Genomic DNA, 24,685 nt, shown 5'->3' with positions numbered 1-24,685 from the left:
ACACATACAATAAAATTCTTTGTTATGTTTTAGAGGACCGCAACGACTGGGTGTACCTGGTGCTCCTGGTGCTGCTGATCTGGAAGCCGCTATACGTCGTCTAACACCCGCGGAAGTATTAGCGAGACGTGCATGTCTTAGTACAGGCGCCGGTTACAGTTACGATTATGACGGTGGCATATTACATTCCCCACCAACCTTCTTGCCTTTTGACTGTCGTACTCCGGACAGCATTATGTCGACTGGCAGTAGCGGCAACCTTAGCGGCTTCAGCGGCAACACGTGGCGTATTCCGCAGAAATTGCAGATAGTCAAACCGATGGAAGGCTCCCAGACGCTGGGTCACTGGTCGCGATTAGCGACGCCAACGTTAGGTGGATTGCTGGAGGATAGGCCAGGCGTAAAGACCAGGGGTGGTCGTGCTCTTGAGGATCTTGGTCTTATAACATTTGCGTTGAGCGATTTGGAGGAAGATGAAGAATATACTAATCCCGGTAAACCGTTTCAAGACACTGGCTCCGTTTACACCTTTACTAACAGCACTGTAATGCATCCGGATGATCATACCGTCAGCAGCGTCACGCCGAGTATCGTTAGCAGTCGTGTCGCCTCGGCACCCAATAGCGGTATGAACTCTGGTATGAGCACTCCTCGCACACACAGCCGTCGCAATTCGACGTCAACGTTTTCCACCACGCTTGGATTGGCCAAAATGCTGAACGAAAGAGGAATCAAGGCCGTCACGCCTTCGTGCATAGGTACGCCTACTGACGAGCGGAATTTCTCACCGACCGCTACACCGTGCAACAGTCCGGATGCAAGTCTGTCACCGAGATCATTGTCACCATCGCCGGAAAGTGCCGCTTCATTAACAATGGGACTGCTTAGCACTGGAGCGGAATTATTGAGGCGTACTTTTAGTTACGAGCCGCCGGAGCCGATGCAAGTTAAAAAGAAAAGACCAAAATCAACGATCTCACGCTCTGATAAGAAAGCTCTCACGGGGATACGTTTAGTGGAGAAATTGGAAAGGATTGGTATTGATACGATTATAGCCACTACGGTTAGTTCATCGATCTCACCGTTAGCTCTACAGGGTACTTTATACACGCGTCGTTCGACTGGAAGTCCAATGGCACAATTGACTTTCCTCAAAACTTCGATGTCCTCCAGTACCAGCCAAGAAAAGTTAATATCTCCTTCATCTTCAACATCCTCCACTGACGAATTTCCGAGCAAATCGCAGTCATTACCATGCAAACGGAATGACAGCAAGGAGCCCGAACCAAGCGTGTCTGGTTCTAATGCATTTAACTCGAGAACAGCAGGTCAGTCGCCGGATCGACAACGACGATCGGGTGCTAGAGCGACGAGACCCGATCTGGGACGAGTTAAGCCGCCAGTTCCGACGCCTGTAACTAAAGAATCCAAACAATCTGCTTTGGGAGCAATAAGTTCGCTTCTTTTTGGTCGTAAAGGTGGCTTGTTGTGAATATTTTGTAGAGTCTGTGCGCGAATCGAGTCCAGCGAATTATTTTTTAACGTATTCGTAGAGAAAGTTTGTTTTTTATTGCTTTCTTGGTTTATACAATATTATTTGAGTACACGATATGCTCCTGTCGTCAGTATTATTGATTGTTGATACTTTAACGTATTCATTGATTCGTATACAGTAATTTTTCGAATTCAATGTGGTGAATCGCTGTAAATAATCGTGATGATGTTAATATTAATAAGATACAGTATACAAGAATCAGGTTGCTAAAATACTCTATATAAAATGAACATTTTAAATTTTATTCTAAAAATCATGAATTAAAAGAGACGAATATAGCATAATAAAATATACTTTGTACAATAAAAATACATGAAGTCATTATATATTTTAAATTTTATTTTAAAATTTATAATGAATTAAATTAAAGATAGATACAGACGGCTGGAATTTTTGTATAGTTTGTGACAAATGGAAGAAAATTCTTAAACTATTAGTTTAAATGAAGATAAAAATTATTTTATTTTGTGATTGCATTAGGATCTTCAACTATGTATATTTATGGATTGCATAATTATAATATTTATGCATTGTATTATATTTCGGCGTTAGCTGGACTAAGATTTTTCCCGCTGGGGTATATTCTGGAAGATAAAGTAAGGCAGCTACCTATAAAGGATCTGCTCCGTTTTTGAGAAAGAACAAGACTCTTTTGATGGTGGCTGCTGAAACGAGAAGGCATGGTGGACTTGGTCTGCATGTCTTTGATAGAGTTTTGTTTGAAAATTTATTATTTTATTATAATGCAAAAGTTTAAAAACCAAGATATATATAATTAATTATATAATTTATAAAATTGATTACACGAAGGAAATGAAAATTATATAAAAAATCAATATAAACTATTTAATCAAGTTTGTTATTTAGTAATTTTTTTATAATTAAAAGAAATTTACAATATATTAAATTATTTTTATAAAAGTGTGATAATATGCAATAGGTAAAAACTAACCAAATTATAAGAATTTACAATTTTTATAATTATCTATTATCTCATTTTAGTTTTATTTATTTTTTTTATTTTATTAACATCTCTGCAGTACTTAACGAATATTCATCAATTTTTTCACACAGATTGATAAATTGAACAATTTTTACATTTGGGAATACTTTGCTCAATATTTTATTACAAGATGCACATTATTTATTTAGCACGTTATTTAGCGCAGTCCATATTATTACATAGTTAAAGTTTGAAATATATTTCCAACGAAATCAAGAAGAACAAGAAACGAATTAAGGAAATTATATGGCAGGGTAGTTAATGAAATTAATATCGTGTATTCGAAATTTGTAGCTAACTGCAGAATAAGCTGTTATTCAATGCAATATAAACAACTAGTATACAAAGGGGCAGGGAGGACGCTGAGAATGGTGCATCGTACTATAATGCATTATTTATGTAACTTAGCACAAAGTCGAATTTGGTGCTGATTTATTTTCTTTAGCGTACGCTTAAATGACGACGAGTAGTCGTAGTAGCATCAATGCTATTGTCAGTCTTTGCACACAGAAGATTGTGCATTTAGCGTTGGATTTATTAAGTATATACTGTACATAGTTGAATGAAATGCAACGGGGCGGTAAAGCGCCCTCACATTCATTCATTTATTTTCCTTAGCGATTTCTTTCGCATAAACGTAATTTATTGCCACTTTGTTTCCTGCAAATGGGTCTGAGTTTTACATAAGAGAACTTGTAATGTATTATAGAGAAGAGAGTGTTTAGCTCGACGCAGCCTTGTACATAGACGTACAAATTAATAAATTAAATTGAAAAATAATATTGTTTCGCTATCCTACCTCGTTTGCATTTCCGCCGACATATCCCTTATTCTTTTAATCGTTCGAAAGGCCTAGAATTAAACGGAAAGAAATCGGCAGCGAAAGAGCTGTATGCATTACTGTAAATAGAACGACGACACGATCGTGGAAATGTTTTACTGCAATTATTCTTTGTACCGATACCTGAGAGACGCAAGATCAAGTATGGAGAAATATCTAATAAAATAATAGCATGTTTTTCAATGATTTATTTAATTTCATGAAATAATTTCAGATTTTGAAGCAATTTCTTTGAATTTATTCCGAAAAATAAGTTATATACTCAATAAAATGAAAATAAAATTAATCCTATATAAAAGGTATTTAGAATGTGCTAAAAAATGCATTTAGATACAATGTAAATATATTTCTTGAACAAGAAGCATAACGTACCATATCTTAATATCTTATTAAGGATCAAGTATCGGTATAATTACAATAAAATCAAATAAATGTACATCCATTTAACTAAATGAATAACTGAAAGCGTTTGAACATAGATTTGCAGTTTCCTATGAAAACTGATAAAATTATTAAAGAATACGCATAAATAATATAAAATTTAATAAAATGAAAAATTTTTTGCTTAATTCATTCGAGAGTTTTTTCACGATTAAATTTATTATTCGTGCAAATCAATTTTACATTCAGTTTTCACGGTAAACGGAAAAGAAACAATTTATAAATTAACAAATAGGTTAATTTTCTTCATTACAAATTGAAGAACTATATTACTTCGACCAAGCATTAAATATATAATAAAATCAAAAATGTATATACGATCATTTAACGAAGTGATCATTCGGATATTCATATTGGTTTCCTATGAAAACTGATATTGATGAAGAATACACACTATGCAAAATAAGATATAATATGAACTACAAATATGTAAAAATTAAGTTTCTTGTGTAATTTATTCAAGAGTATACAATCATAAAATGTAGAAATAAATAAACATTTGAACACATATTTGGTTTTCTATGAAAACTAATAAAAAATCTAGAGAATTGTACAAGATAAAATATAAAAAAGTAAATATAACGTGAAGCTAAACAAAAATTTTCTATGTAATCTGTTTGAATCAGTTTATAGTTAATTAGTTATATTATCTGGACACATTAAAAAATTTTTTTTATATTCAGTTTTCATAGCAAACAGAAAAAGAATTATTGTCAAACAATAAATAGATTAATATTATTACCGCCGCGTTGCCTCGACGAACAATGTTTTCCCAAGAAATGTAATTATTATGTAGCTAAAAGTAAGGAATCGCGTGTATTACTATATGGTTGTGTATACTAATATCTGCTGAACTATGAATACTAAAATTGAGGCCTTAGTACGCGTAAAGTTTTTGTTTATGTAGTATCCGAGAGTTCCCCATACAGAAATAACCCATACAGAACAAGATGTTCTAGCTAGAATATTCTAGATGAACATTCTAGAATATTTTATGAATATCTAGAAAATTTATAGAATATCTTGTTCTGTATGGGTTATTTCAGAGTTATGATATTTTTATGGAATGTGTATTTAAATTTCATATGCTTTTCTTGAATCAACGCGACGATTCGCCATGATTATTCGATCAGACAGCTACATTTATAACAAGCAAGGTCTGCAGTAAACCCTTTGTCAAAGGGCTTTGCCATGTAATCATTTTACTGTGGCAAGTAGAGATATATCATACCTCCCAATTGAACAATAAATATATTTAAATATTAATAGTGTAGTTTTTCTTACAACGTTCTTTGTCTTACAAATAAATTACTATAAGAATGCTTTTATGACTTTTATGTTTTTATTTATTTATCAAAATAATAGAAGTGATTTTTTTTGATATTTTGAAATTTATAATGATTATATTTATAATGCTCTGTGTAACTTTATTTTAGGTAACACGTATTAATTCATATATTTTATTATAAATGTCTTAAATTTATCTATATGTTTTATAATCGTTTAGGAAACAAAAAAAGAACATTTATTATTTAGAATATTCCTGAAACAGTGTAATAGTTAAATTTATTGTAATTGTAATATGCATATAAAACACCAAGATATATGTTATAACAAAATTTAGTCAAAATTGGATAATTTTTAAATTAAAAACAAAAAATTTATTTTTAAATAACACAAAATCGCATAGCAAATAATATATATATACAAAAGATTGCAATTACTTAAATATACTCACGGCCATTTCTTAAGTACATCGCTGATTGAAAAATGATTGAAATTATTCAAGTAGACAAATTAATTGCTAAATAAATGTATTAAAAAATGATAAGAATTGCTAATTGTTTTATTACAATAGCTAATATATTTTATATTCAATTTTTAATTAGCGATTTATTTCATTACAAAATATATTTTGTTTTTTAAATAAGTTTTTTAAATAAATAAAAAAACAAATGTTTTCTATTAACTAAGTTAAACCGTTAAAATTAATTTAAACGATAAATTTATACTGTTTACGATTTATTAATTTTTATCAACATAGTGCAAAAATATCTTAAACAATTTTTTAATACAAGTTTAATAAGTTTTGTAATGTGAATCTGCAATATCCACAGACTTCTATATTATAGAAGTCTGTGGCAATATCCAATAAATGAAATTCTTTTCTAGGGATATTTGAAATCAAAATTACAGAACCTCTATCTGATGGCGGTGACGCGGTAGTGTAATTACTGTGACGTTCACAAAAATTTCTCTTCCCTCCAACATGGCGGTGAGTGCACATTTTCATGGTTCGAAGACTTTTCATTTAATCTATATGTATCTTTCATACTATTCAATTTGTTTCATTATTACTATGATATGGAAATAACTGATATTACTATTATACTCGATGAATCATCGAGAATATTAAGTTTTTACCAAAGCCATCTATTCATACAAGTTGATTCTGTGTCACGTGGACGACACTTCGTGCTTTTGATCAGCTTATATATAACATATTGTCACTGCTGTTATTCAATTTATTCGGCAATAAAACTTCTTGATTTATTCGTTCTTAATTTTTAATTAATATCAATATAAATGATTAATTTTATTCATGTTGCTGGACACATTGTCAAGCAGTAATATATAGGTTAGATAATGAACTTACGGATATTAATAATTTATACTTTAATTAATTAGGACGTAAAGAAAGCGCCCGAAGAAAAGATAAAAAAGAAGATCGCGAAAAAAACGAAAAAGGAGCCGAAAGATGCATCCAAAAATATAATGCGTGAAGTGAAAATCCGGAAGTTATGTCTGAATATTTGTGTGGGTGAATCTGGCGATCGTCTGACGCGTGCTGCCAAGGTATGTTTTTATTTTAATCGAAATATTTCCAACAAATCAATCTTCAGAGATGAAATCATTTTTCTTGTAGGTCTTGGAACAGCTGACTGGCCAGCAGCCAGTATTTTCCAAAGCTCGGTATACCGTACGTTCATTTGGTATCCGTCGTAATGAAAAAATTGCTGTGCATTGTACTGTGCGTGGCGCCAAAGCTGAGGAGATTCTGGAACGTGGCCTAAAGGTGAATTAAAAAATTTATTTTTGTGTGTACACACTAGGGCTATTACTTTTAACAATTGTGAATATTTAAAGCTTCAAAAAAATTTGCAGTTTTGAAGCTTCAAACCTTTGAAGTTAATTTTAAACTTTAAAGTTGTGAAGTTGTGAAAAACAGCTCTAGTAGAACACAGAAGAAACAGTATCAAACGTTAGTGACAAATTGAAATTAATATATCTTATTTTAATAATTATTTTTTGTATAATAAAAAACAAGGAATTATAATGTTGCTTGTATGCAATGATTGTATGAAATAATGATAATCTTGCTTAATTCGATCTTTAAAGAATTTTTTAATCTTAAATTTTAACTATAATATTTTTACTGCAATATTGTAATGATAATTATTTAGAGAACATATAATATAAATTTTGATTATATAATGCTAGTAAGAAATTACAATTCTTGAATTGAAGATTATTATTTTCTATTTAATATATGTATTGTTTTTTTAACTTGTGAAAATTATTATTGAATAATGAAAAAAATATACATATAATTCTTGATGAAACAATGCAACATCTTTATGTTAATGAATTATGTCTATTTAATTTAAATATTTAATATTTCGAAAATAATTCTTAAAATAAAATGTTCTTTTTTCTGGTGTTTGTGCTTATACTGTAATATATTATTTGATTATAGGTACGCGAATATGAATTAAGGAAAGAAAATTTCTCTGGTACTGGAAACTTCGGTTTCGGCATTCAAGAACATATTGATTTGGGAATCAAATATGATCCCAGTATCGGTATCTATGGCTTAGACTTCTACGTTGTACTTGGACGCCCAGGTTAATAAATGCATTAATTTTAATTATGCACAGACTGGCTAAAAATGTGTATAATGGATATCTTTATATTTCAATTCATTTAAATGTTTAGATATTTAGTATCTGTATATTTAAATATTAAAGAAAATATTTTATATTCATAATTCAAATTTATTTCATTTTATTGGATGTGTTGCTTCATTGAAATTACAATATAAATCTAAAAAAATATTTATGTTTATGTAAAGTAAAATGAAAAAAAAAAAAAGAATAAGAAATTTGATATTTCATGTATGTACATATATGTATCTTATTAAATACTTTTAATGATTGTATTTGATTTGTAGGCTTCAACGTTGCACATAGAAGAAGAAAAACTGGTAAAGTTGGTTTTCAACATCGTCTTACTAAAGAGGATGCCATGAAATGGTTCCAGCAAAAATATGATGGTATCATTATAGCTGGAAAAAAATAATATACATTGTAATATACAACTTTTCTCATTAAAAAAATTTAACAATAACTTATATTGTTGAATAGTATACCTCACATATAAGTCCTGTATCAATTTTATATTCAAGATCCTAAATTTATTTAATAAAACTGTAATAAATATTTTAACAAAATTATTCAAAAAGATCTCAGTTTTCGAACGTACATAAAAATATTTCTCTTTTACATCCATTTTATTTTAGCATGACAGAGGAATGTTACCAATACTGACAACACTTTGTGAATAGTATTTCTTAAACAAAAGTTAAAAATTAAACATAGAGAATAAATATAAACTAAAAAGTATCTTTTAGAATGATATAGCAGGTTTTATAATATGGTTACACATTTTGTAATGCTTTCGTAACATAACTAAAAATAAACGTCTGAAGCCCTAAAATTATCATAATTGGCTATATTTTTCTTTTCTTTCCTTTAACATGAATCATACCTATTAAATATTTACAAGTACTTAAAGTATAAAAGATTTCTAAAGACATTTTATTTTAATGAAAAATATTTTTTATCAGTGTTGTACAAATACCTTGCTATTCCGCAAGATATAACATTTTAGTAGGATCACAGGTGGAATTTAGATTTACAACTAGACTTATTAGACGATCAATTGCCTGAATTATGTCTTTTGAAGCATGTTACAGTTGGCAGGCTACAATTTCAACATTTATTTTCACACAAATCTGTATCAAATGGAAAATATAAAGTTAACTTAAGTACCCTGACGGAAAAATTTCTACAAAATCCTAAAAAACTACAAAAATTTACAAAAGTGTTCCAATTCTAGCATTTTTTTGTAGTTTCTACAGAAAAATGCTAGAATTGGAACACTTGTAAATTTTTATAGTTTTTTAGAATTTTGTAGAAAATTTTTCCGCCATCAGGGTAGCGCTTTGATAAAATTTCCCTTAACTAATGGTAAAATAAATCGGCACATCGAGAGATTTTGAAAAGAATTTTCCTTTATTAAAAAATATTCTAGTTATTTTCTTTCAGAATTACTGTGTTTGTCGCCAACTATATCGAATCTATCGCAAGATTTTTTCATCAGAAGACGATTGGAAGAAACGTGATTCATATCGATCTTGATCACGAAAAACGATCATGGTCCTCTTCACGGACGCCAGGGATTTTAACGTTTGCTCATTCATTGAGGAGGACATTCCATGGTCATTGACCAATTTTTTCTCACTCGTCTGTTTGTTCGCTGTAGAGTTGCTTAGAACCGCACTATTAACTTCAATGTCGATGTTCCTGGCGTTCTGATGCGTCTCTTTGACCTGAATTGACGAAACGTGATTTTCGAAATACACACCGTCCATCCTGCTCCCATCAACTACCTTAATAAAATGAAAATGAATATAGTCAATAAAATGAAAATAGAATAAGACAAAAACATAGATCAAATCGAGTAAAAAGTAAATATATTAAAGAATGGAATTACTTAGTAATTTAGGCAGTTCTAATTATTTTCGTTATTAATCTAATAATCATTTAAATCTTGGTCAATTTAATTCTGTTTACAAATTTCATTATATAGTTTATAAATTTATTATAATGAATATTCTAATAGTGGTTCTTTCTTAAAGTTTTTATATGCTTGTTTTTAGTTCTTCTTACACGCAATTAAAACAGGATAAAATTTAATACTTTGTTGATTGAAACAGATATATAAATAAAATAAAGATATAAAAATAAAATATTTGCAAAACAAAGAATAAAAAAAAAGAACATTCTTGTGCGCTTTTTAAAATTATTTTTAAAAACTAAAAATAAAAGCAATAAAAAATTGGTACGAGAGAGGAAGTACTTGTACGTTTCAGTGAAGCCAAATATTTGTCATCTTAGTTCTCAGTAATTAAACAACATGGATTGAAATCCACTGTCGCACGTTCGTTAATTTCTTACAAACTAAGCTTGGTTTAAAGCATATAATCCTTTCTAAAAAAGGGCATGGCATCGATACTCGCATCTCTCGAAGTATTGTTGTCGCTTTTCCGCGATGCCGATTAAACGTGTGTGAAGTTAGCATTTCAAAGTTTAACATCTCATAAAAATACTGCAGAATTACTTGCATCCAGCATAGTTCTACAGTTCTTGATAGGTATCAACAATAGTTCCGTTGAATTATCTATTTTAATTAAAATTTTATAAATGAGATGCTAACTTCCAAAATCACATAATAGCATCTCACCGTATTTTGAATATACGACCACAGAGAAGACTAAATCTATAGAGTCCTATCATTTAGAGACGTTCTATCAATAGTTCTGATGATTAAATTAATGAAAAAATAATTTTTTGTTACAAAACATACGTATATATGCGTGTACGTCTGCGCACGTGGATATGGTGTAACTGGCATCTCAGATAGACAAAATTAATTAATTTAAAAATTTTAAAAGTATTTTTCAACAACTATCTAGATGGGAAACTTATATTTATAGGTCTAGACATGAGATACTGGTTGAATATTGATAGTTCTGTTTTTTTCAACGCAGTTCCCACATAGATACGGACGCGTACAATAGTTTTTAAAAAAGTTATGGTGTTATAATTAATAAAAACATTTTTTAAACATTTATTTTTTCCCAAAAATTTGAATTTTGAGGGCTAGACGTGTAGTGCTAATCGAATATCGACAGATTAATTTATTTTAACGCAGTTTTCATATAGTTCCGGACGCGTACAATAGTTTTCTAAAAAGTTACTGTGTTATAATTAATTAAAACATTTCTTAAACAATTATTTTGTCCTGAAAACTTGAATTTTGAAGGCTAGACGTAAAGTGCTAATGGAATATCGACAGATTAATTTATTTTAACGCAGTTTTCATATAATTCCGGACGCGTACAATAATTTTCTATAGAGATAAGGTGTTATAATTAATAAAAACATTTTTTAAACAATTATTTTTCCCAAAAAACTTGAATTTTGAGGGCTAGACGTGTAGTGCTAATCGAATATCGACAAATTAATTTATTTTAACGCAGTTTTCATATAGTTCCGGACGCGTACAATAATTTTCTATAGAGATAAGGTGTTATAATTAATTAAAACATTTTTTAAACAATTATTTTTCCCACAAAACTTGAATTTTGGGAGCTAGACGTGTAGTGCTAATCGAATATCGACAGATCTATTTATTTTAACGTCATTCTCATATAGTTCGGGACGCGTACAATATGTTTCTATAAAGTTCAGGTGATATAATTAATTAGAACATTTTTTAAACAATTATTTTTCCCGAAAAACTTGAATTTCTAAGGCTACACGTCAAGTGCTAATCGAATATCGACAGATCTATTTATTTTAACGTAATTCTCATATAGTTCGGGACGCGTACAATATGTTTCTATAAAGTTCAGGTGATATAATTAATTAGAACATTTTTTAAACAATTATTTTTCCCGAAAAACTTGAATTTCTAAGGCTACACGTCAAGTGCTAACCGAATATCGACAGATCTATTTATTTTAACATAATTCTCATATAGGTCGGGACGCGTACAATATGTTTCTATAAAGTTCAGGTGATATAATTAATTACAACATTTTTTAAACAATTATTTTTCCCGAAAAACTTGAATTTCTAAGGCTACACGTCAAGTGCTAATCGAATATCGACAGATCTATTTATTTTAACGTAATTCTCATATAGTTCGGGATGCGTACAATATGTTTCTATAAAGTTCAGGTGATATAATTAATTAGAACATTTTTTAAACAATTATTTTTCCCGAAAAACTTGAATTTCTAAGGCTACACGTCAAGTGCTAACCGAATATCGACAGATCTATTTATTTTAATATAATTCTCATATAGTTCGGGACGCGTACAATATGTTTCTATAAAGTTCAGGTGATATAATTAATTAGAACATTTTTTAAATAATTATTTTTCCCGAAAAACTTGAATTTCTAAGTCTACACGTCAAGTGCTAATCGAATATCGACAGATTAATTTATTTTAACGCAGTTTTCATATAGTTCCGGACACGTACAATAATTTTCTATGGAGATAAGGGGTTATAATTAATTAAAACATTTTTTAAACAATTATTTTTCCCACAAAACTTGAATTTTGGGAGCTAGACGTGTAGTGCTAATCGAATATCGACAGATTAATTTATTTTAACGCAGTTTTCATATAGTTCCGGACGCGTACAATAATTTCCTATAGAGATAAGGTGTTATAATTAAATAAAACATTTTTTAAACAATTATTTTTCCCCAAAAACTTGAATTTTAAGGGCTAGACTTGCAGTGCTAATCGAATATCGACAGATTAATTTATTTTAACGCAGTTTTCATATAGTTCCGGACGCGTACAATAGTTTTCTATAAAGATAAGGTGTTATAATTAATAAAAACATTTTTTAAACAATTATTTTTCCCAAAAAACTTGAATTTTGGGAGCTAGACGTGGAGTGCTAATCGAATATCAACAGATTAATTTATTTTAACGCAGTTTTCATATACTTCCGGACGCGTACAATAATTTTCTATAGAGATAAGGTGTTATAATTAATAAAAACATTTTTTAAACAATTATTTTTCCCCAAAAACTTGAATTTTGAGGGCTAGACGTGTAGTGCTATTCGAATATCGACAGATTAATTTATTTTAACGCAGTTTTCATATAGTTCCGGACGCGTACAATAGTTTTCTATAAAGATAAGGTGTTATAATTAATAGAAACATTTTTTAAACAATTATTTTTCCCAAAAAACTTGAATTTTGAGGGCTAGACGTGTAGTGCTAATCGAATATCGACGAATTAATTTATTTTAACGCAGTTTTGATATAGTTCCGGACGCGTACAATAGTTTTCTATAGAGATAAGGTGTTATAATTAATAGAAACATTTTTTAAACAATTATTTTTCCCCAAAAACTTGAATTTTAAGGGCTAGACTTGCAGTGCTAATCGAATATCGACAGATTAATTTATTTTAACGCAGTTTTCATATAGTTCCGGACGCGTACAATAGTTTTCTATAAAGATAAGGTGTTATAATTAATAAAAACATTTTTTAAACAATTATTTTTCCCAAAAAACTTGAATTTTGGGAGCTAGACGTGGAGTGCTAATCGAATATCAACAGATTAATTTATTTTAACGCAGTTTTCATATACTTCCGGACGCGTACAATAATTTTCTATAGAGATAAGGTGTTATAATTAATAAAAACATTTTTTAAACAATTATTTTTCCCCAAAAACTTGAATTTTGAGGGCTAGACGTGTAGTGCTATTCGAATATCGACAGATTAATTTATTTTAACGCAGTTTTCATATAGTTCCGGACGCGTACAATAGTTTTCTATAAAGATAAGGTGTTATAATTAATAGAAACATTTTTTAAACAATTATTTTTCCCAAAAAACTTGAATTTTGAGGGCTAGACGTGTAGTGCTAATCGAATATCGACGAATTAATTTATTTTAACGCAGTTTTGATATAGTTCCGGACGCGTACAATAATTTTCTATAGAGATAAGGTGTTATAATTAATAGAAACATTTTTTAAACAATTATTTTTCCCCAAAAACTTAAATTTTGAGGGCTAGACGTGTAGTGCTAATCGAATATCGACAGATTAATTTATTTTAACGCAGTTTTCATATAGTTCCGGACGCGTACAATAATTTTCTATAGAGATAAGGTGTTATAATTAATAAAAACATTTTTTAAACAATTATTTTTCCCCAAAAACTTGAATTTTGAGGGCTAGACGTGTAGTGCTATTCGAATATCGACAGATTAATTTATTTTAACGCAGTTTTCATATAGTTCCGGACGCGTACAATAGTTTTCTATAATGTTCAGGTGATATAATTAATTAAAACATTTTTTAAACAATTATTTTGCCCAAAAAACTTGAATTTTTAAGGCTGGACGTAAAGTGCTAATCGAATATCGACAGATCTATTTATTTGAACGTAATTCTCATATAGTTCGGGACGCGTGCAATCTGTTTCTATAAAGTTCAGGTGATATAATTAATTAAAACATTTTTTAAACAATTATTTTGCCCGAAAAACTTGAATTTTTAAGGCTACACGTCAAGTGCTAACCGAATATCGACAGATCTATTTATTTGAACGTAATTCTCATATAGTTCGGTACGCGTACAATATGTTTCTATAAAGTTCAGGTGATATAATTAATTAAAACATTATTTAAACAATTATTTTGCACAAAAAACTTGAATTTTTAAGGCTACACATCAAGTGCTAACCGAATATCGACAGATCTATTTATTTGAACGTAATTCTCATATAGTTCGGGACGCGTACAATAGTTTTCTAAAGAGTTCAGGTAATATAATTAATTAAAACATTTTTTAAACAATTATATTGCCTAAAAAACTTGAATTTTGAGGGCTAGACGTGAAATGCTAATCGAATATCGACAGTTTTATTTATTTTAACGCAGTTTTCATATAGTTCCGGACGCGTACAATAGTTTTCTAAAAAGTTATTGTGTTATAATTAATTAAAACATTTGTTAAACAATTATTTTTCCCCAAAAACTTGAATTTTAAGGGCTAGACATGTAGTGCTAATCGAATATCGACAGATTAATTTATTTTAACGCAGTTTTCATATAGTTCCGGACGCGTACAATAGTTTTCTATAAAGATAAGGTGTTATAATTAATAGAAACATTTTTTAAACAATTATTTTTCCCAAAAACTTGAATTTTGGGAGCTAGACGTGTAGTGCTAATCGAATATCGACAGATCTATTTATTTTAACGTAATTCTCATATAGTTCGGGACGCGTACAATATGTTTCTATAAAGTTCAGGTGATATAATTAATTAGAACATTTTTTAAACAATTATTTTTCCCGAAAAACTTGAATTTCTAAGTCTACACGTCAAGTGCTAATCGAATATCGACAGATCTATTTATTTTAACGCAGTTTTCATATAGTTCCGGACACGTACAATAATTTTCTATGGAGATAAGGGGTTATAATTAATTAAAACATTTTTTAAACAATTATTTTTCCCACAAAACTTGAATTTTGAGAGCTAGACGTGTAGTGCTAATCGAATATCGACAGATTAATTTATTTTAACGCAGTTTTCATATAGTTCCGGACGCGTACAATAATTTTCTTTAGAGATAAGGTGTTATAATTAATTAAAACATTTTTTAAACAATTATTTTTCCCCAAAAACTTGAATATTAAGGGCTAGACATGTAGTGCTAATCGAATATCGACAGATTAATTTATTTTAACGCAGTTTTCATATAGTTCCGGACGCGTACAATAGTTTTCTATAAAGATAAGGTGTTATAATTAATAGAAACATTTTTTAAACAATTATTTTTCTTAAAAAACTTGAATTTTGGGAGCTAGACGTGTAGTGCTAATCGAATATCAACAGATTAATTTATTTTAACGCAGTTTTCATATACTTCCGGACGCGTACAATAATTTTCTATAGAGATAAGGTGTTATAATTAATAAAAACATTTTTTAAACAATTATTTTTCCCCAAAAACTTGAATTTTGAGGGCTAGACGTGTAGTGCTATTCGAATATCGACAGATCTATTTATTTTAACGCAGTTTTCATATAGTTCCGGACGCGTACAATAGTTTTCTATAAAGATAAGGTGTTATAATTAATAGAAACATTTTTTAAACAATTATTTTTCCCAAAAAACTTGAATTTTGAGGGCTAGACGTGTAGTGCTAACCGAATATCGACAGATCTATTTATTTGAACGTAATTCTCATATAGTTCGGTACGCGTACAATATGTTTCTATAAAGTTCAGGTGATATATTTAATTAAAACATTATTTAAACAATTATTTTGCACAAAAAACTTGAATTTTTAAGGCTACACATCAAGTGCTAATCGAATATCGACAGATCTATTTATTTGAACGTAATTCTCATATAGTTCGGGACGCGTACAATAGTTTTCTAAAGTGTTCAGGTAATATAAATAATTAAAACATTTTTTAAACAATTATATTGTCTAAAAAACTTGAATTTTGAGGGCTAGACGTGAAATGCTAATCGAATATCGACAGTTTTATTTATTTTAACGCAGTTTTCATATAGTTCTGGACGCGTACAATAATATTTTAAAAAGTTACGATGTTATAATTAATTAAAACATTTTTTAAATTATCATTTTGCCAGGAAAACTTTAGTTTTGAAAGCTAGACGTGATATGCTAATCGAATATCGACAGATCTTTTTATTTTAACTCAGTTTTCATATAGTTCCGGACGCGTACAATAATTTTCTAAAGAGTTCCGGTGATATAATTAATTAAAACATTTTCTAAACAATTATTTCAACCGAAAAACTTGAATTTTGAGGGCTAGACGTGAAATGCTAATTGAATATCGACAGTTTTATTTATTTTAACGCAGTTAAAAGAAAACTAAATAAAAGTAGGGAAAACAAAGAAAAGTAGCCAATCTTACTTTTTGATTAACTTTTTAAACTTTTTCAGATTGTCCCTATCCCACATTTCTCATTTAAACCCGTTTTTCAATTAAACCTTATAAGCGCATAATATTATTTATTATTTTAAGTATATTCTCTTTTTTTCTTTCTTTCTCTCTCTCTCTCTCTCTTTCTTTCTCTCTCTCTTCCTCTCTTTCTCTCTCTCTCTCAAAATATTAAATGTACACTTAATATTGTAAGAATATACTTAAAATATTACTTAATATTAAATAATATTATGCGCTTATAAAGAATATACAAAATTGAAATTTTAAACAAATTAAATATGTGAATAATATCAACCTGTAGCGAACTCTGCTTCTGACCTCTTGGCCGATCAAAGTTACTGAATCGCTGAAGCTGCCTCTGCGAACCGGCGAGGAAATTCCGATCGTAGATAACACTGACCGTATTGAACTTGATGTCACTGTGCCGAAAGACGAACCGCCAAATGAACTTCTTGATGGCAATGCGAAAGTCCTTGAGATGGTAGGCGTAAAGAAATGGATTGCCTACCGAGTTGATGTGCGAGAGGACGATACAGAAATTAATAAGAAAGTCATTTATTTCACACTGCGGACAGAAGGCTATCACGCAGTTCACCGTATGCAGCGGAAACCAACAAATGATGAAGAAGATAACAATGCTGAAAAGATTTTGTATGGCCTTGATTTCCCGTTTACGTACCGCGCCAAGACGACACAACACCGTCTTCGTCGTCTGACGATGATTATCGCCCAAATCGCCGCCGTGATGGACACTGAGATGACGAACGATACTGCCACCCCCTGGATCGCTGGGATTCATCGCGATGATTTGTTGGCGCTACAATCCGTTACGTTATGCCTATTACTCTCTGCCTATTTTTATGCTATTTTTATTATTATCTTTTTTTTTGCGGGGTCATAATATTAACACCATATTGTCCTTTTTCTTTCGCGCTGACTAACCTGTTTTATAATTATACGATATATGTGGGCGTAGAAAGCCGCGATCAGCAGAGCGGGTAAAACGGCCGTGGCGAAGTACAGGAACACGAGATAGTTGTAGTCCATGATGGTTCTGAACATGCAGCTGTGATTGTTCATCTTGCCGGTGTTCCATCCCAAGAGCGGTAGGAAACCCAGCAGAGTGCCCGCTACCCAGCATACGCCTATTATACCTGGGAACCAATTTTTTTTTTGTATTAACCCTAGTAGCAAAATACATTGGCAGTAATAAAATATATTGGCAAATATTGGCTAAATATTAATCATATTGAAAATGCATTGGCCAACGTTTCTCCAATGTTTCCCAATGTAACGCTAATATTGATTATAAAATATTGGCTCCAAATTAGAATCCAATTAATGTCCAATATGAAAAATCGAATGGCCCAATGCTGAACCAATATTGAACCAATATGCTGCTTAAACAAATTGGCTAAATAAGATGAAGCGTCCATTTTACAATATTAATAATTGAGAATTTTGAATTGAGAATAATTGCCTTTACATTAATTGTCTTTATTTTCAATATTGCGCCAATGTTTTTTGCTACTAGGAAATCGTCTTTTCTTTCCTTTTATCGGTTTACTAGTTGCTAGAATATTAAAACTTTTTGCGGCATTGCTCATCGTTTTTAGAACGAGTTGCTAGAATGTCAAACTTTTTGCAGCATTGTTCATCCTGCTTGAACGTCCTTCATAAATAATGGTCTAACAAAATTATTTTCAGATCTAGCTAAATTATTGGATACCTTAGCAACCGTTCTTTTTCATTGTCACAATGACTATGTGTGCTTAGTTGATTCAGATAATAACTCGTTTACATGCATCTATTTGTTACGCATCGGTTCATTCGCTGCAATTAACATTTCGATTTTCCGCGTCCCCTTCAGCTTCCATTTTGATAGCAATATCCTGAAGCACATTACGCAAATCATGAATTAATGAAAATTTCGCAATAATTAAGTTAAAATACACCAGTACGCTAACAGTAGTTTTTTAAAATAAAATTTCTAAATAATATTTGTGAAAAATTAGATAAATCTAAGCTTGAAATATCATTATTTTATAATTATTTTTTACAATTACATCAAAAACCGTTTTACATATCTTTTACTTAAAATATTGTCATATTGAATGTGTAGTATTTCATGTTGTAACATTTTTACATTATAATTTATAAATAATTACGTATTTTTGTTTAAAAAAATATATATAGATTAATTAAATTTCTTAATGTTATATACCTAATATAGTTAAATATTTTTTCAATCTTTTCCAAATTATAAACAATTTTTTTCTAAATTTAATTTTGTAAATATATTACTATAATTTTAAGAAGACATTGTTATAAGTCTGCTAAAATATTTACGTTTATTGCATACATATTTGCAATTATTATAGATTAAATCAATATTTTAATAAAATCTATCAAATTCCTTTAATCACAAATTATATTAAATAAATATTAATGCAAATTACTGCTAATAATAATAATGTAAACTATTCCTTATATTTTTTAATTATTATGATTTACAAATTTAATACCTTCAAAGGTCAAACAATTAGGAAAAAATCCACAAGTATAATTTACACCCGGTTGTCAAAATCGTATCTTTTGTATTATGTTGCAAAATAGCTTGGAATAAATTAATTTGTCATTAGTAAAGATTAAACATTGCATTAACATTTAAAGTACAATAATGCTGTAATAATCTTCTATATCCTCAAATATACGGATGAACACATAATCCATTTTGATTCGTTCGTCATTCGTAAAAGAAGCAATGCTTTGTTGAGAAATGCATGTGCAATTATCACATGCAATATGCAGAAACTGATATATTTCTTAATACTTTGAAGACTTTATGTAATCACTTACTTATGACAGTCTTGGTGTGTACATCGCGCGAGTAACCCATGGGATACAGTATCGCCCAGTAACGATCGATGGACACCGCCATCAAACTGAAGATACTGATGGTGAATAGGACCATGAGAATCGACAGGGTGAACAAGCAGGCGTGCAGATTCGGTGGCAGGCCGACGCTCGCGAGGATCGCGAACGGGATCGCGAACAGTCCGACCAGCAGATCGGCCACGGCCAACGAGACGATGTAGTAGTTAGTGAGTTTGCGTAACTTCCGCTCCTTGACGAAGGCAATGATTACCAAGCCATTGCCGAAAATTGCACCGATCGCGATCAGGATCTCGCAGATGGTATACGGCACATTCAGTTCCACTCCCACAAACGACGTGTTCGTCGGCCCGGTGTGGGCCACGTAATTGAACGGCGGCGAATCGGTCACGTCTAAGGGAAGTCCCATTGTCACGACTTTTAGGAGGTCACTGGCGATTTTTATTGGCACCGTCAACGCGCGATTCTCATCAATCCTTCGTCGTCCTTAGCGATCGATCGCGGTAATCGTGACGTCGCGATATTTATCAGCGGTACAAGTGGTAGTTATTGCTTCTTCAGGACAAGTCTGATATCTCGTAAAAAGTCTGATATCTCGTAAATCTTCAGCGATTATTAATATCTCGTGGACGTTTTGCGCGCGGCGTTCCAAGTGGAAACACAGTGCGAGCACAATGGTGGAACACCAGAGGAGTTCTTGAAAGAGAAAGAAAAAAGATAGGAGGTAATGAAAAGAATAAATAAACTTGGAGCGATAAAAATTAAAACACGATCTTTCCCCATCATTTTAGAGTACCGATAAATATTTTAACTACAAGATTTTCCTATTTTTTTAATGCGTGAAATTTAAACAGATCAAAAGAAGGAGAAGGAAAGAGGGAGAAGTGTCACTTTTAAACTACAACTTATATTAACCATATTATAACTATATGACAAAACTTATTGAAACTAATAAAAAAATTTATCTTAATTAGTTGTATAGTTTATTCACAATTTACTTTCAAAAAACAATCAATTTTTAAGCCTTTAAATAAAAAAGATCTCTTAGTATAGAAAAATGGCTATTTATGTATTATGAACTCTGTACTTAAAAAAATCCTGGGCAAACTTGTAAGATGCATTTAATAAATTGTTTGAAATACGTAATCGCTATAAACAAAGATTATAATAAAAAAATGTGAGGTTTGTTAGTACGGTAAAATGAATAATTTCGTGCTCGAAAGAGAGAGTTCTGAAGGAACAATCAGATAATTTCGTCCGTATGGTTTAACACAGAGTTTATTGTTACTTTTCGAGTACAAGAACGCAACGACGGATCGACCTTCCAACCGGAACGTGAGATGTAAGACTAAAAGCGTAAGAACGCTTCTCTTTGCCGTCTCGTTATTAAATTTTAGGCTTGCTGTTTCTCGAAATTTTTTTTGGCCTGTGTTACTTTTTTTTACTATTCTGTTTCCCTGTGCAAGCAGTGAAAATGATTGCTACAGGAAATTTTCTCGAATCGACCGTTAGCATTTTTGTTGTTTGATAAGTGGCCATGGCGGAATGTTTGCCACAAAAATAATAATTTCTTATATTATAATTATACAGATTTTATTATAATATATTATAATTTACCAATGATTTTTTCAGTGTATATTTGCTTAATTAGTGAAGTTTTTAGTTGTTTTAATACAAAATTTATATATATATATATGCAATTTATAGAACTAAAGAATGTATTTAATAATTAATATGAAAATATTATTATTAAGCACCAAGTTTACACTAATTATCGCGCCTGAATGGTATTGTTGTTTCCTTATGATCTTCTTTAACTATCAACTTTTTAAATTATGATTACAATGATTTAACAATAAGTTTTATTGAATTAATCTATTTTTTGTGAAGAATATCTCAGTTTCATTTCTATACTATTTAGATCTCCATTAAAATCTCTCGAAAAGAATCGGAACATTTTACATTTTAATTTTATTTATAAAACTTACATAGCATCTGTATCCGTCTATCCGATTTCCATGGTCTTTTCTCTTTCCTTGAAATTGATTCTTTGCATCTCTTAAGTTTCTTTTTTCCAAGTTTTTTTCTTTCAGATAAAGAATTTTACTTTCGTTTATGCGAAAGGACGAACGAATAAAGAAACGATCGATCGATTACTCACTTTTGTCCTTGCGATAATCGTAATATCTACATTAATTGCGTTTCTCGTTCGTTATTCATTACGAAATTAATTAATTACACGCATTCTCATAAAATGATTTCCATATAATATTTAAAAGTCTACATGTCACGCGAATTTCACATTGTCATGAAACGAAGTGTATGTAATAAAAGATTACTTCGTCTCTTGCTCTGCGTTCGTACTCTACATTCACTCTAATGTCATTATTCTTATCGAATATTGATATCATTGATAAATCTGATAGTCCTAAATCACAAGAAAACGAAGGAACACTAATAGAGTCACTGAAGTTCACCGTTGATCGAGCGTTGATCAAAAGAAATTTATTTTATGAATTTAATTAATAAATATTGGTTTCAAGCATCATTCGCGTGCGTGATGTCATAAAGAGGGCAGAAAAAATCGCGTCAAGAGAGTCCGGAAACGCTTTAAAAGGTATATTATAAGATCATAACAAGGTTTTAATGATCTTTTTAATTGTTTAGATTAATTTTTCGGGTTAACTATAAACGATGTGCGCGAAGTGAAGAGATTTTCTTTTTTCGCGACATAACGCAAGTCGGGGTGTCGAGGCCAAGCACATGGATCGAGCGAATGCGTCCACCTTTTCAACCCCGTGGCGTGTAACTGAGGTGTTTCTCGTGACAATAGGACAAATATACTCGTGACGACGGAGGGGGAGTGGAAAGTGGAATTTCCGGCCGATCCCACTTCGTACTTTTTTCTCCTTCCCGCAAAGTTGAAACGCTATAAATAAACCCTTATAGAAAAATACTATTATAATGGAAAACCTATTAGAATTAATATTAATATATTAATAATATGCAATTATGTATATATAATTTAAATGGTTTTTTACTAATTTTTAATAATTCTCTTGCGCACAAAAAAGATTTGTTAAAACAAATGTAATAAGATTTTGATTCAGTATTTTTATAGCTGTATAAGACAGTTTTCGTTAGCAAAGTATTAAAGTAACAAAGTTTTATAACTGAATAAAATTAGCGATTATAACTGATCATATTTGTTATTGTACAATAGTGCAGAAAATTTGTTAATACAAGCAAGACAACTTTCCGTGGAAATTGAAAATACGGATTAAAATTTATAACAAAACATGTTAGCTAAAACGGAACATACTTTTGCTACTGTAACGAGAAAAACTTGTTTTGTTAACAATTTCTATTCTAAACGCAAAGAATTAGTTGTTTTAACAATTTATTCATTAATTGCTTTTAAACACAGTTTCTTTATTGAACTGTATCAAATTTTTTTATTAGTTATAAATGTTTAACTCGCGCAGTAAGCTATGCTGAAACTTTGCTCATCTAATCTATTTTTTTTCCACGCGAGTTAAATAGTATTTTTTCACAAGGGGAAAGAGTTCGTTTCCGTGATGATCGATTCAACCGCGAGCCCGGTGCATCGATGACAGACGCGAATGAATGAGACGAATGCATTTACGCGTCGTGCAAGCGCGATGCATCGCACGGTTGCTTTCACGTGCTTGACCTCGAATCTGCTTCGCCATTAATATCGCAAGCTTATCGTTCGCGGCAGTAGACGTATTTGTGTCACGCGAGCCTTTTCATTCTTCCGCACACTTCCTTCTTTATTCACCTTCTTGTAAAAGATGTGTATCACAATTTTTTTACTTCTAAATGCAATTGATCATAAAGAGCACATCGTGATGAACCGCTGCCTTTGCAGTGGCATTCCAACTTCTAAAGTTCAAAATTGTTTGTGCATCATCAAAGCCGCCTTCGTAAGATATTCATGATTTTACGAACCTGGCACGCGTACGATACACACGCACACACACACGATACATCTAATTATATTATAGTAATAATTGCAACACATTTCATGACATAGCAGCATCTTTATAAAAAGATATCGGTTCTACGTCATTATACATAAAGTCGTTCTGCTTTCGGTCCTCTTAATATGTCTTTTAACGTCTTATAAATTTCCCGTCAAATAACGATTATTTTTCTGCACATTGTAATTTTTTATTCTTTTAATATATTAATTTTAAAAAAAACGAAATAAAGTTATGTTGCCAATAAGAGCCAGAACTGGATGTGTTTGTACAATGTTGTATTTTACAAGTATTTTATCGATGTAACATAAAATTATTGTACATGAGTTTGATTAGTACATGGTATACATGAAGTACGCAAACGTATCGACTCACAATTCGAGTCCTCTTCAATGCTGTTTTAACGCAAAACCAATGGAGTCAAGATTTACATTATATTTTCTGTCATTTTATGGAAGGTTTATCTTCTTCTCAAGCAGGTTGATAAAACAAGTAAGAACTGTAGTTTCAATCAGATCAAAAAACCGTGTATAGGCTTTGTGACTATTTTGATGTTAATAATAGAGTGAAAAAAAGATTTTGACTTACGTGCTGCAATATAAAGATCAAAATTGTGTTATAAGAAAATAATTCGCATACATACAAATCTTATATATATCAAACTAAATATATCTGAGAGAGTTTATCAGTTCTTATTATAAATAAAAACATTATTAATTTCCAGTACGCATACATAAAAAAAAAACTTACAATTTACGCATATATTAGTTTCCCTACACACTTTCAATGTACGCAGCTCGACAGCCCTTAGCGCACTAAAGCTGCCAAACAAAAAAACAGTAGAGGGCAGGACCAATGTTTTTCCTCTCCAAGCTTCAGCGCTTTACTTAAACGCTGTTGAAATGTTACAACCTCGACAATAAAACCAGGGTTACGTTAACCCTGAATGCGTACTGAAGGTTAAATTTTTACGAACGGAATTAATCAAGGAAATTGATCTTAAATGTATCTTTATGAGGAGGTCCTGCGGATTAAGCAAATGTAAAATATTGTTTTATTTAATAAAA

The 24,685-nt window shown here is 30.7% G+C and overlaps 3 protein-coding genes across 10 annotated transcripts in view; 2 read left to right on the top strand and 1 right to left on the bottom strand.

The window, feature by feature from the left end:
- The window catches only part of LOC105831289 (trafficking kinesin-binding protein milt), a 59,488-nt gene extending 54,382 nt beyond the window's left edge, over positions 1 to 5,106 (top strand). For all 6 annotated transcript variants that reach the window (XM_012671312.2, XM_028194204.1, XM_028194206.2 and 3 more), the window contains one exon: positions 34 to 5,106. In XM_012671312.2, the coding sequence (XP_012526766.1) occupies positions 34 to 1,492 (1,459 nt within the window). In that variant the 3' untranslated portion in view covers positions 1,493 to 5,106. The remainder of the gene's footprint in view (positions 1 to 33) is intronic.
- A 988-nt stretch (positions 5,107 to 6,094) lies between these two features.
- Positions 6,095 to 8,247, top strand: LOC105831293 (60S ribosomal protein L11). Of its 2 annotated transcripts, none has more exons than XM_012671318.3 (5): positions 6,095 to 6,115; positions 6,529 to 6,696; positions 6,767 to 6,916; positions 7,598 to 7,745; positions 8,072 to 8,247. In XM_012671318.3, exons 1-5 carry the CDS (start codon positions 6,110 to 6,112, stop codon positions 8,197 to 8,199), a joined length of 600 nt encoding a protein of 199 aa, XP_012526772.2. In that variant the 5' UTR covers positions 6,095 to 6,109; the 3' UTR covers positions 8,200 to 8,247. The 2 variants fall into 2 exon arrangements, with proteins under 2 accessions (XP_012526772.2, XP_036138706.1); XM_036282813.1 differs by having other exon boundaries at positions 6,102 to 6,134.
- Positions 8,248 to 9,174: 927 nt separating this feature from the next.
- On the bottom strand, positions 9,175 to 24,616 carry LOC105831079 (adenosine receptor A2b). Of its 2 annotated transcripts, none has more exons than XM_036282811.1 (5): positions 21,603 to 24,616; positions 19,579 to 20,310; positions 17,662 to 17,873; positions 17,015 to 17,536; positions 9,175 to 9,571 (listed from the first exon to the last, which is right to left on the bottom strand). In XM_036282811.1, the coding sequence occupies exons 2-5, from the start codon at positions 20,021 to 20,023 to the stop codon at positions 9,260 to 9,262; spliced, it is 1,491 nt and encodes a 496-aa protein (XP_036138704.1). In that variant the 5' UTR covers positions 20,024 to 20,310; positions 21,603 to 24,616; the 3' UTR covers positions 9,175 to 9,259. The 2 variants fall into 2 exon arrangements, with proteins under 2 accessions (XP_036138704.1, XP_036138705.1); XM_036282812.1 differs by having other exon boundaries at positions 17,399 to 17,536.
- Positions 24,617 to 24,685: the final 69 nt, after the last annotated feature.

The sequence above is a fragment of the Monomorium pharaonis genome, chromosome 2 (genome assembly GCF_013373865.1).
Source record: "Monomorium pharaonis isolate MP-MQ-018 chromosome 2, ASM1337386v2, whole genome shotgun sequence".
Classification (NCBI taxonomy): domain Eukaryota; kingdom Metazoa; phylum Arthropoda; class Insecta; order Hymenoptera; family Formicidae; genus Monomorium; species Monomorium pharaonis.
This window is presented reverse-complemented; position numbering and strand designations above follow the sequence as displayed.

Excerpts from the sequence above, each read along its gene's own strand:
- LOC105831293 (XM_012671318.3), top strand. Across the intron at positions 6,917-7,597 it reads TTCTGGAACGTGGCCTAAAG|GTACGCGAATATGAATTAAG; the intron begins GTGAATTAAAAA and ends ATTTGATTATAG. Across the intron at positions 7,746-8,071 it reads CGTTGTACTTGGACGCCCAG|GCTTCAACGTTGCACATAGA; the intron begins GTTAATAAATGC and ends TTTGATTTGTAG.
- LOC105831079 (XM_036282811.1), bottom strand. The coding sequence starts at position 20,023 with ATGGGACTTCCCTTAGACGTGACCGATTCGCCGCCGTTCAATTACGTG. Across the intron at positions 17,874-19,578 it reads ACACACCAAGACTGTCATAA|GTATAATAGGCGTATGCTGG; the intron begins GTAAGTGATTAC and ends ATTGGTTCCCAG. Across the intron at positions 9,572-17,014 it reads AGAAGCAGAGTTCGCTACAG|GTAGTTGATGGGAGCAGGAT; the intron begins GTTGATATTATT and ends CATTTTATTAAG.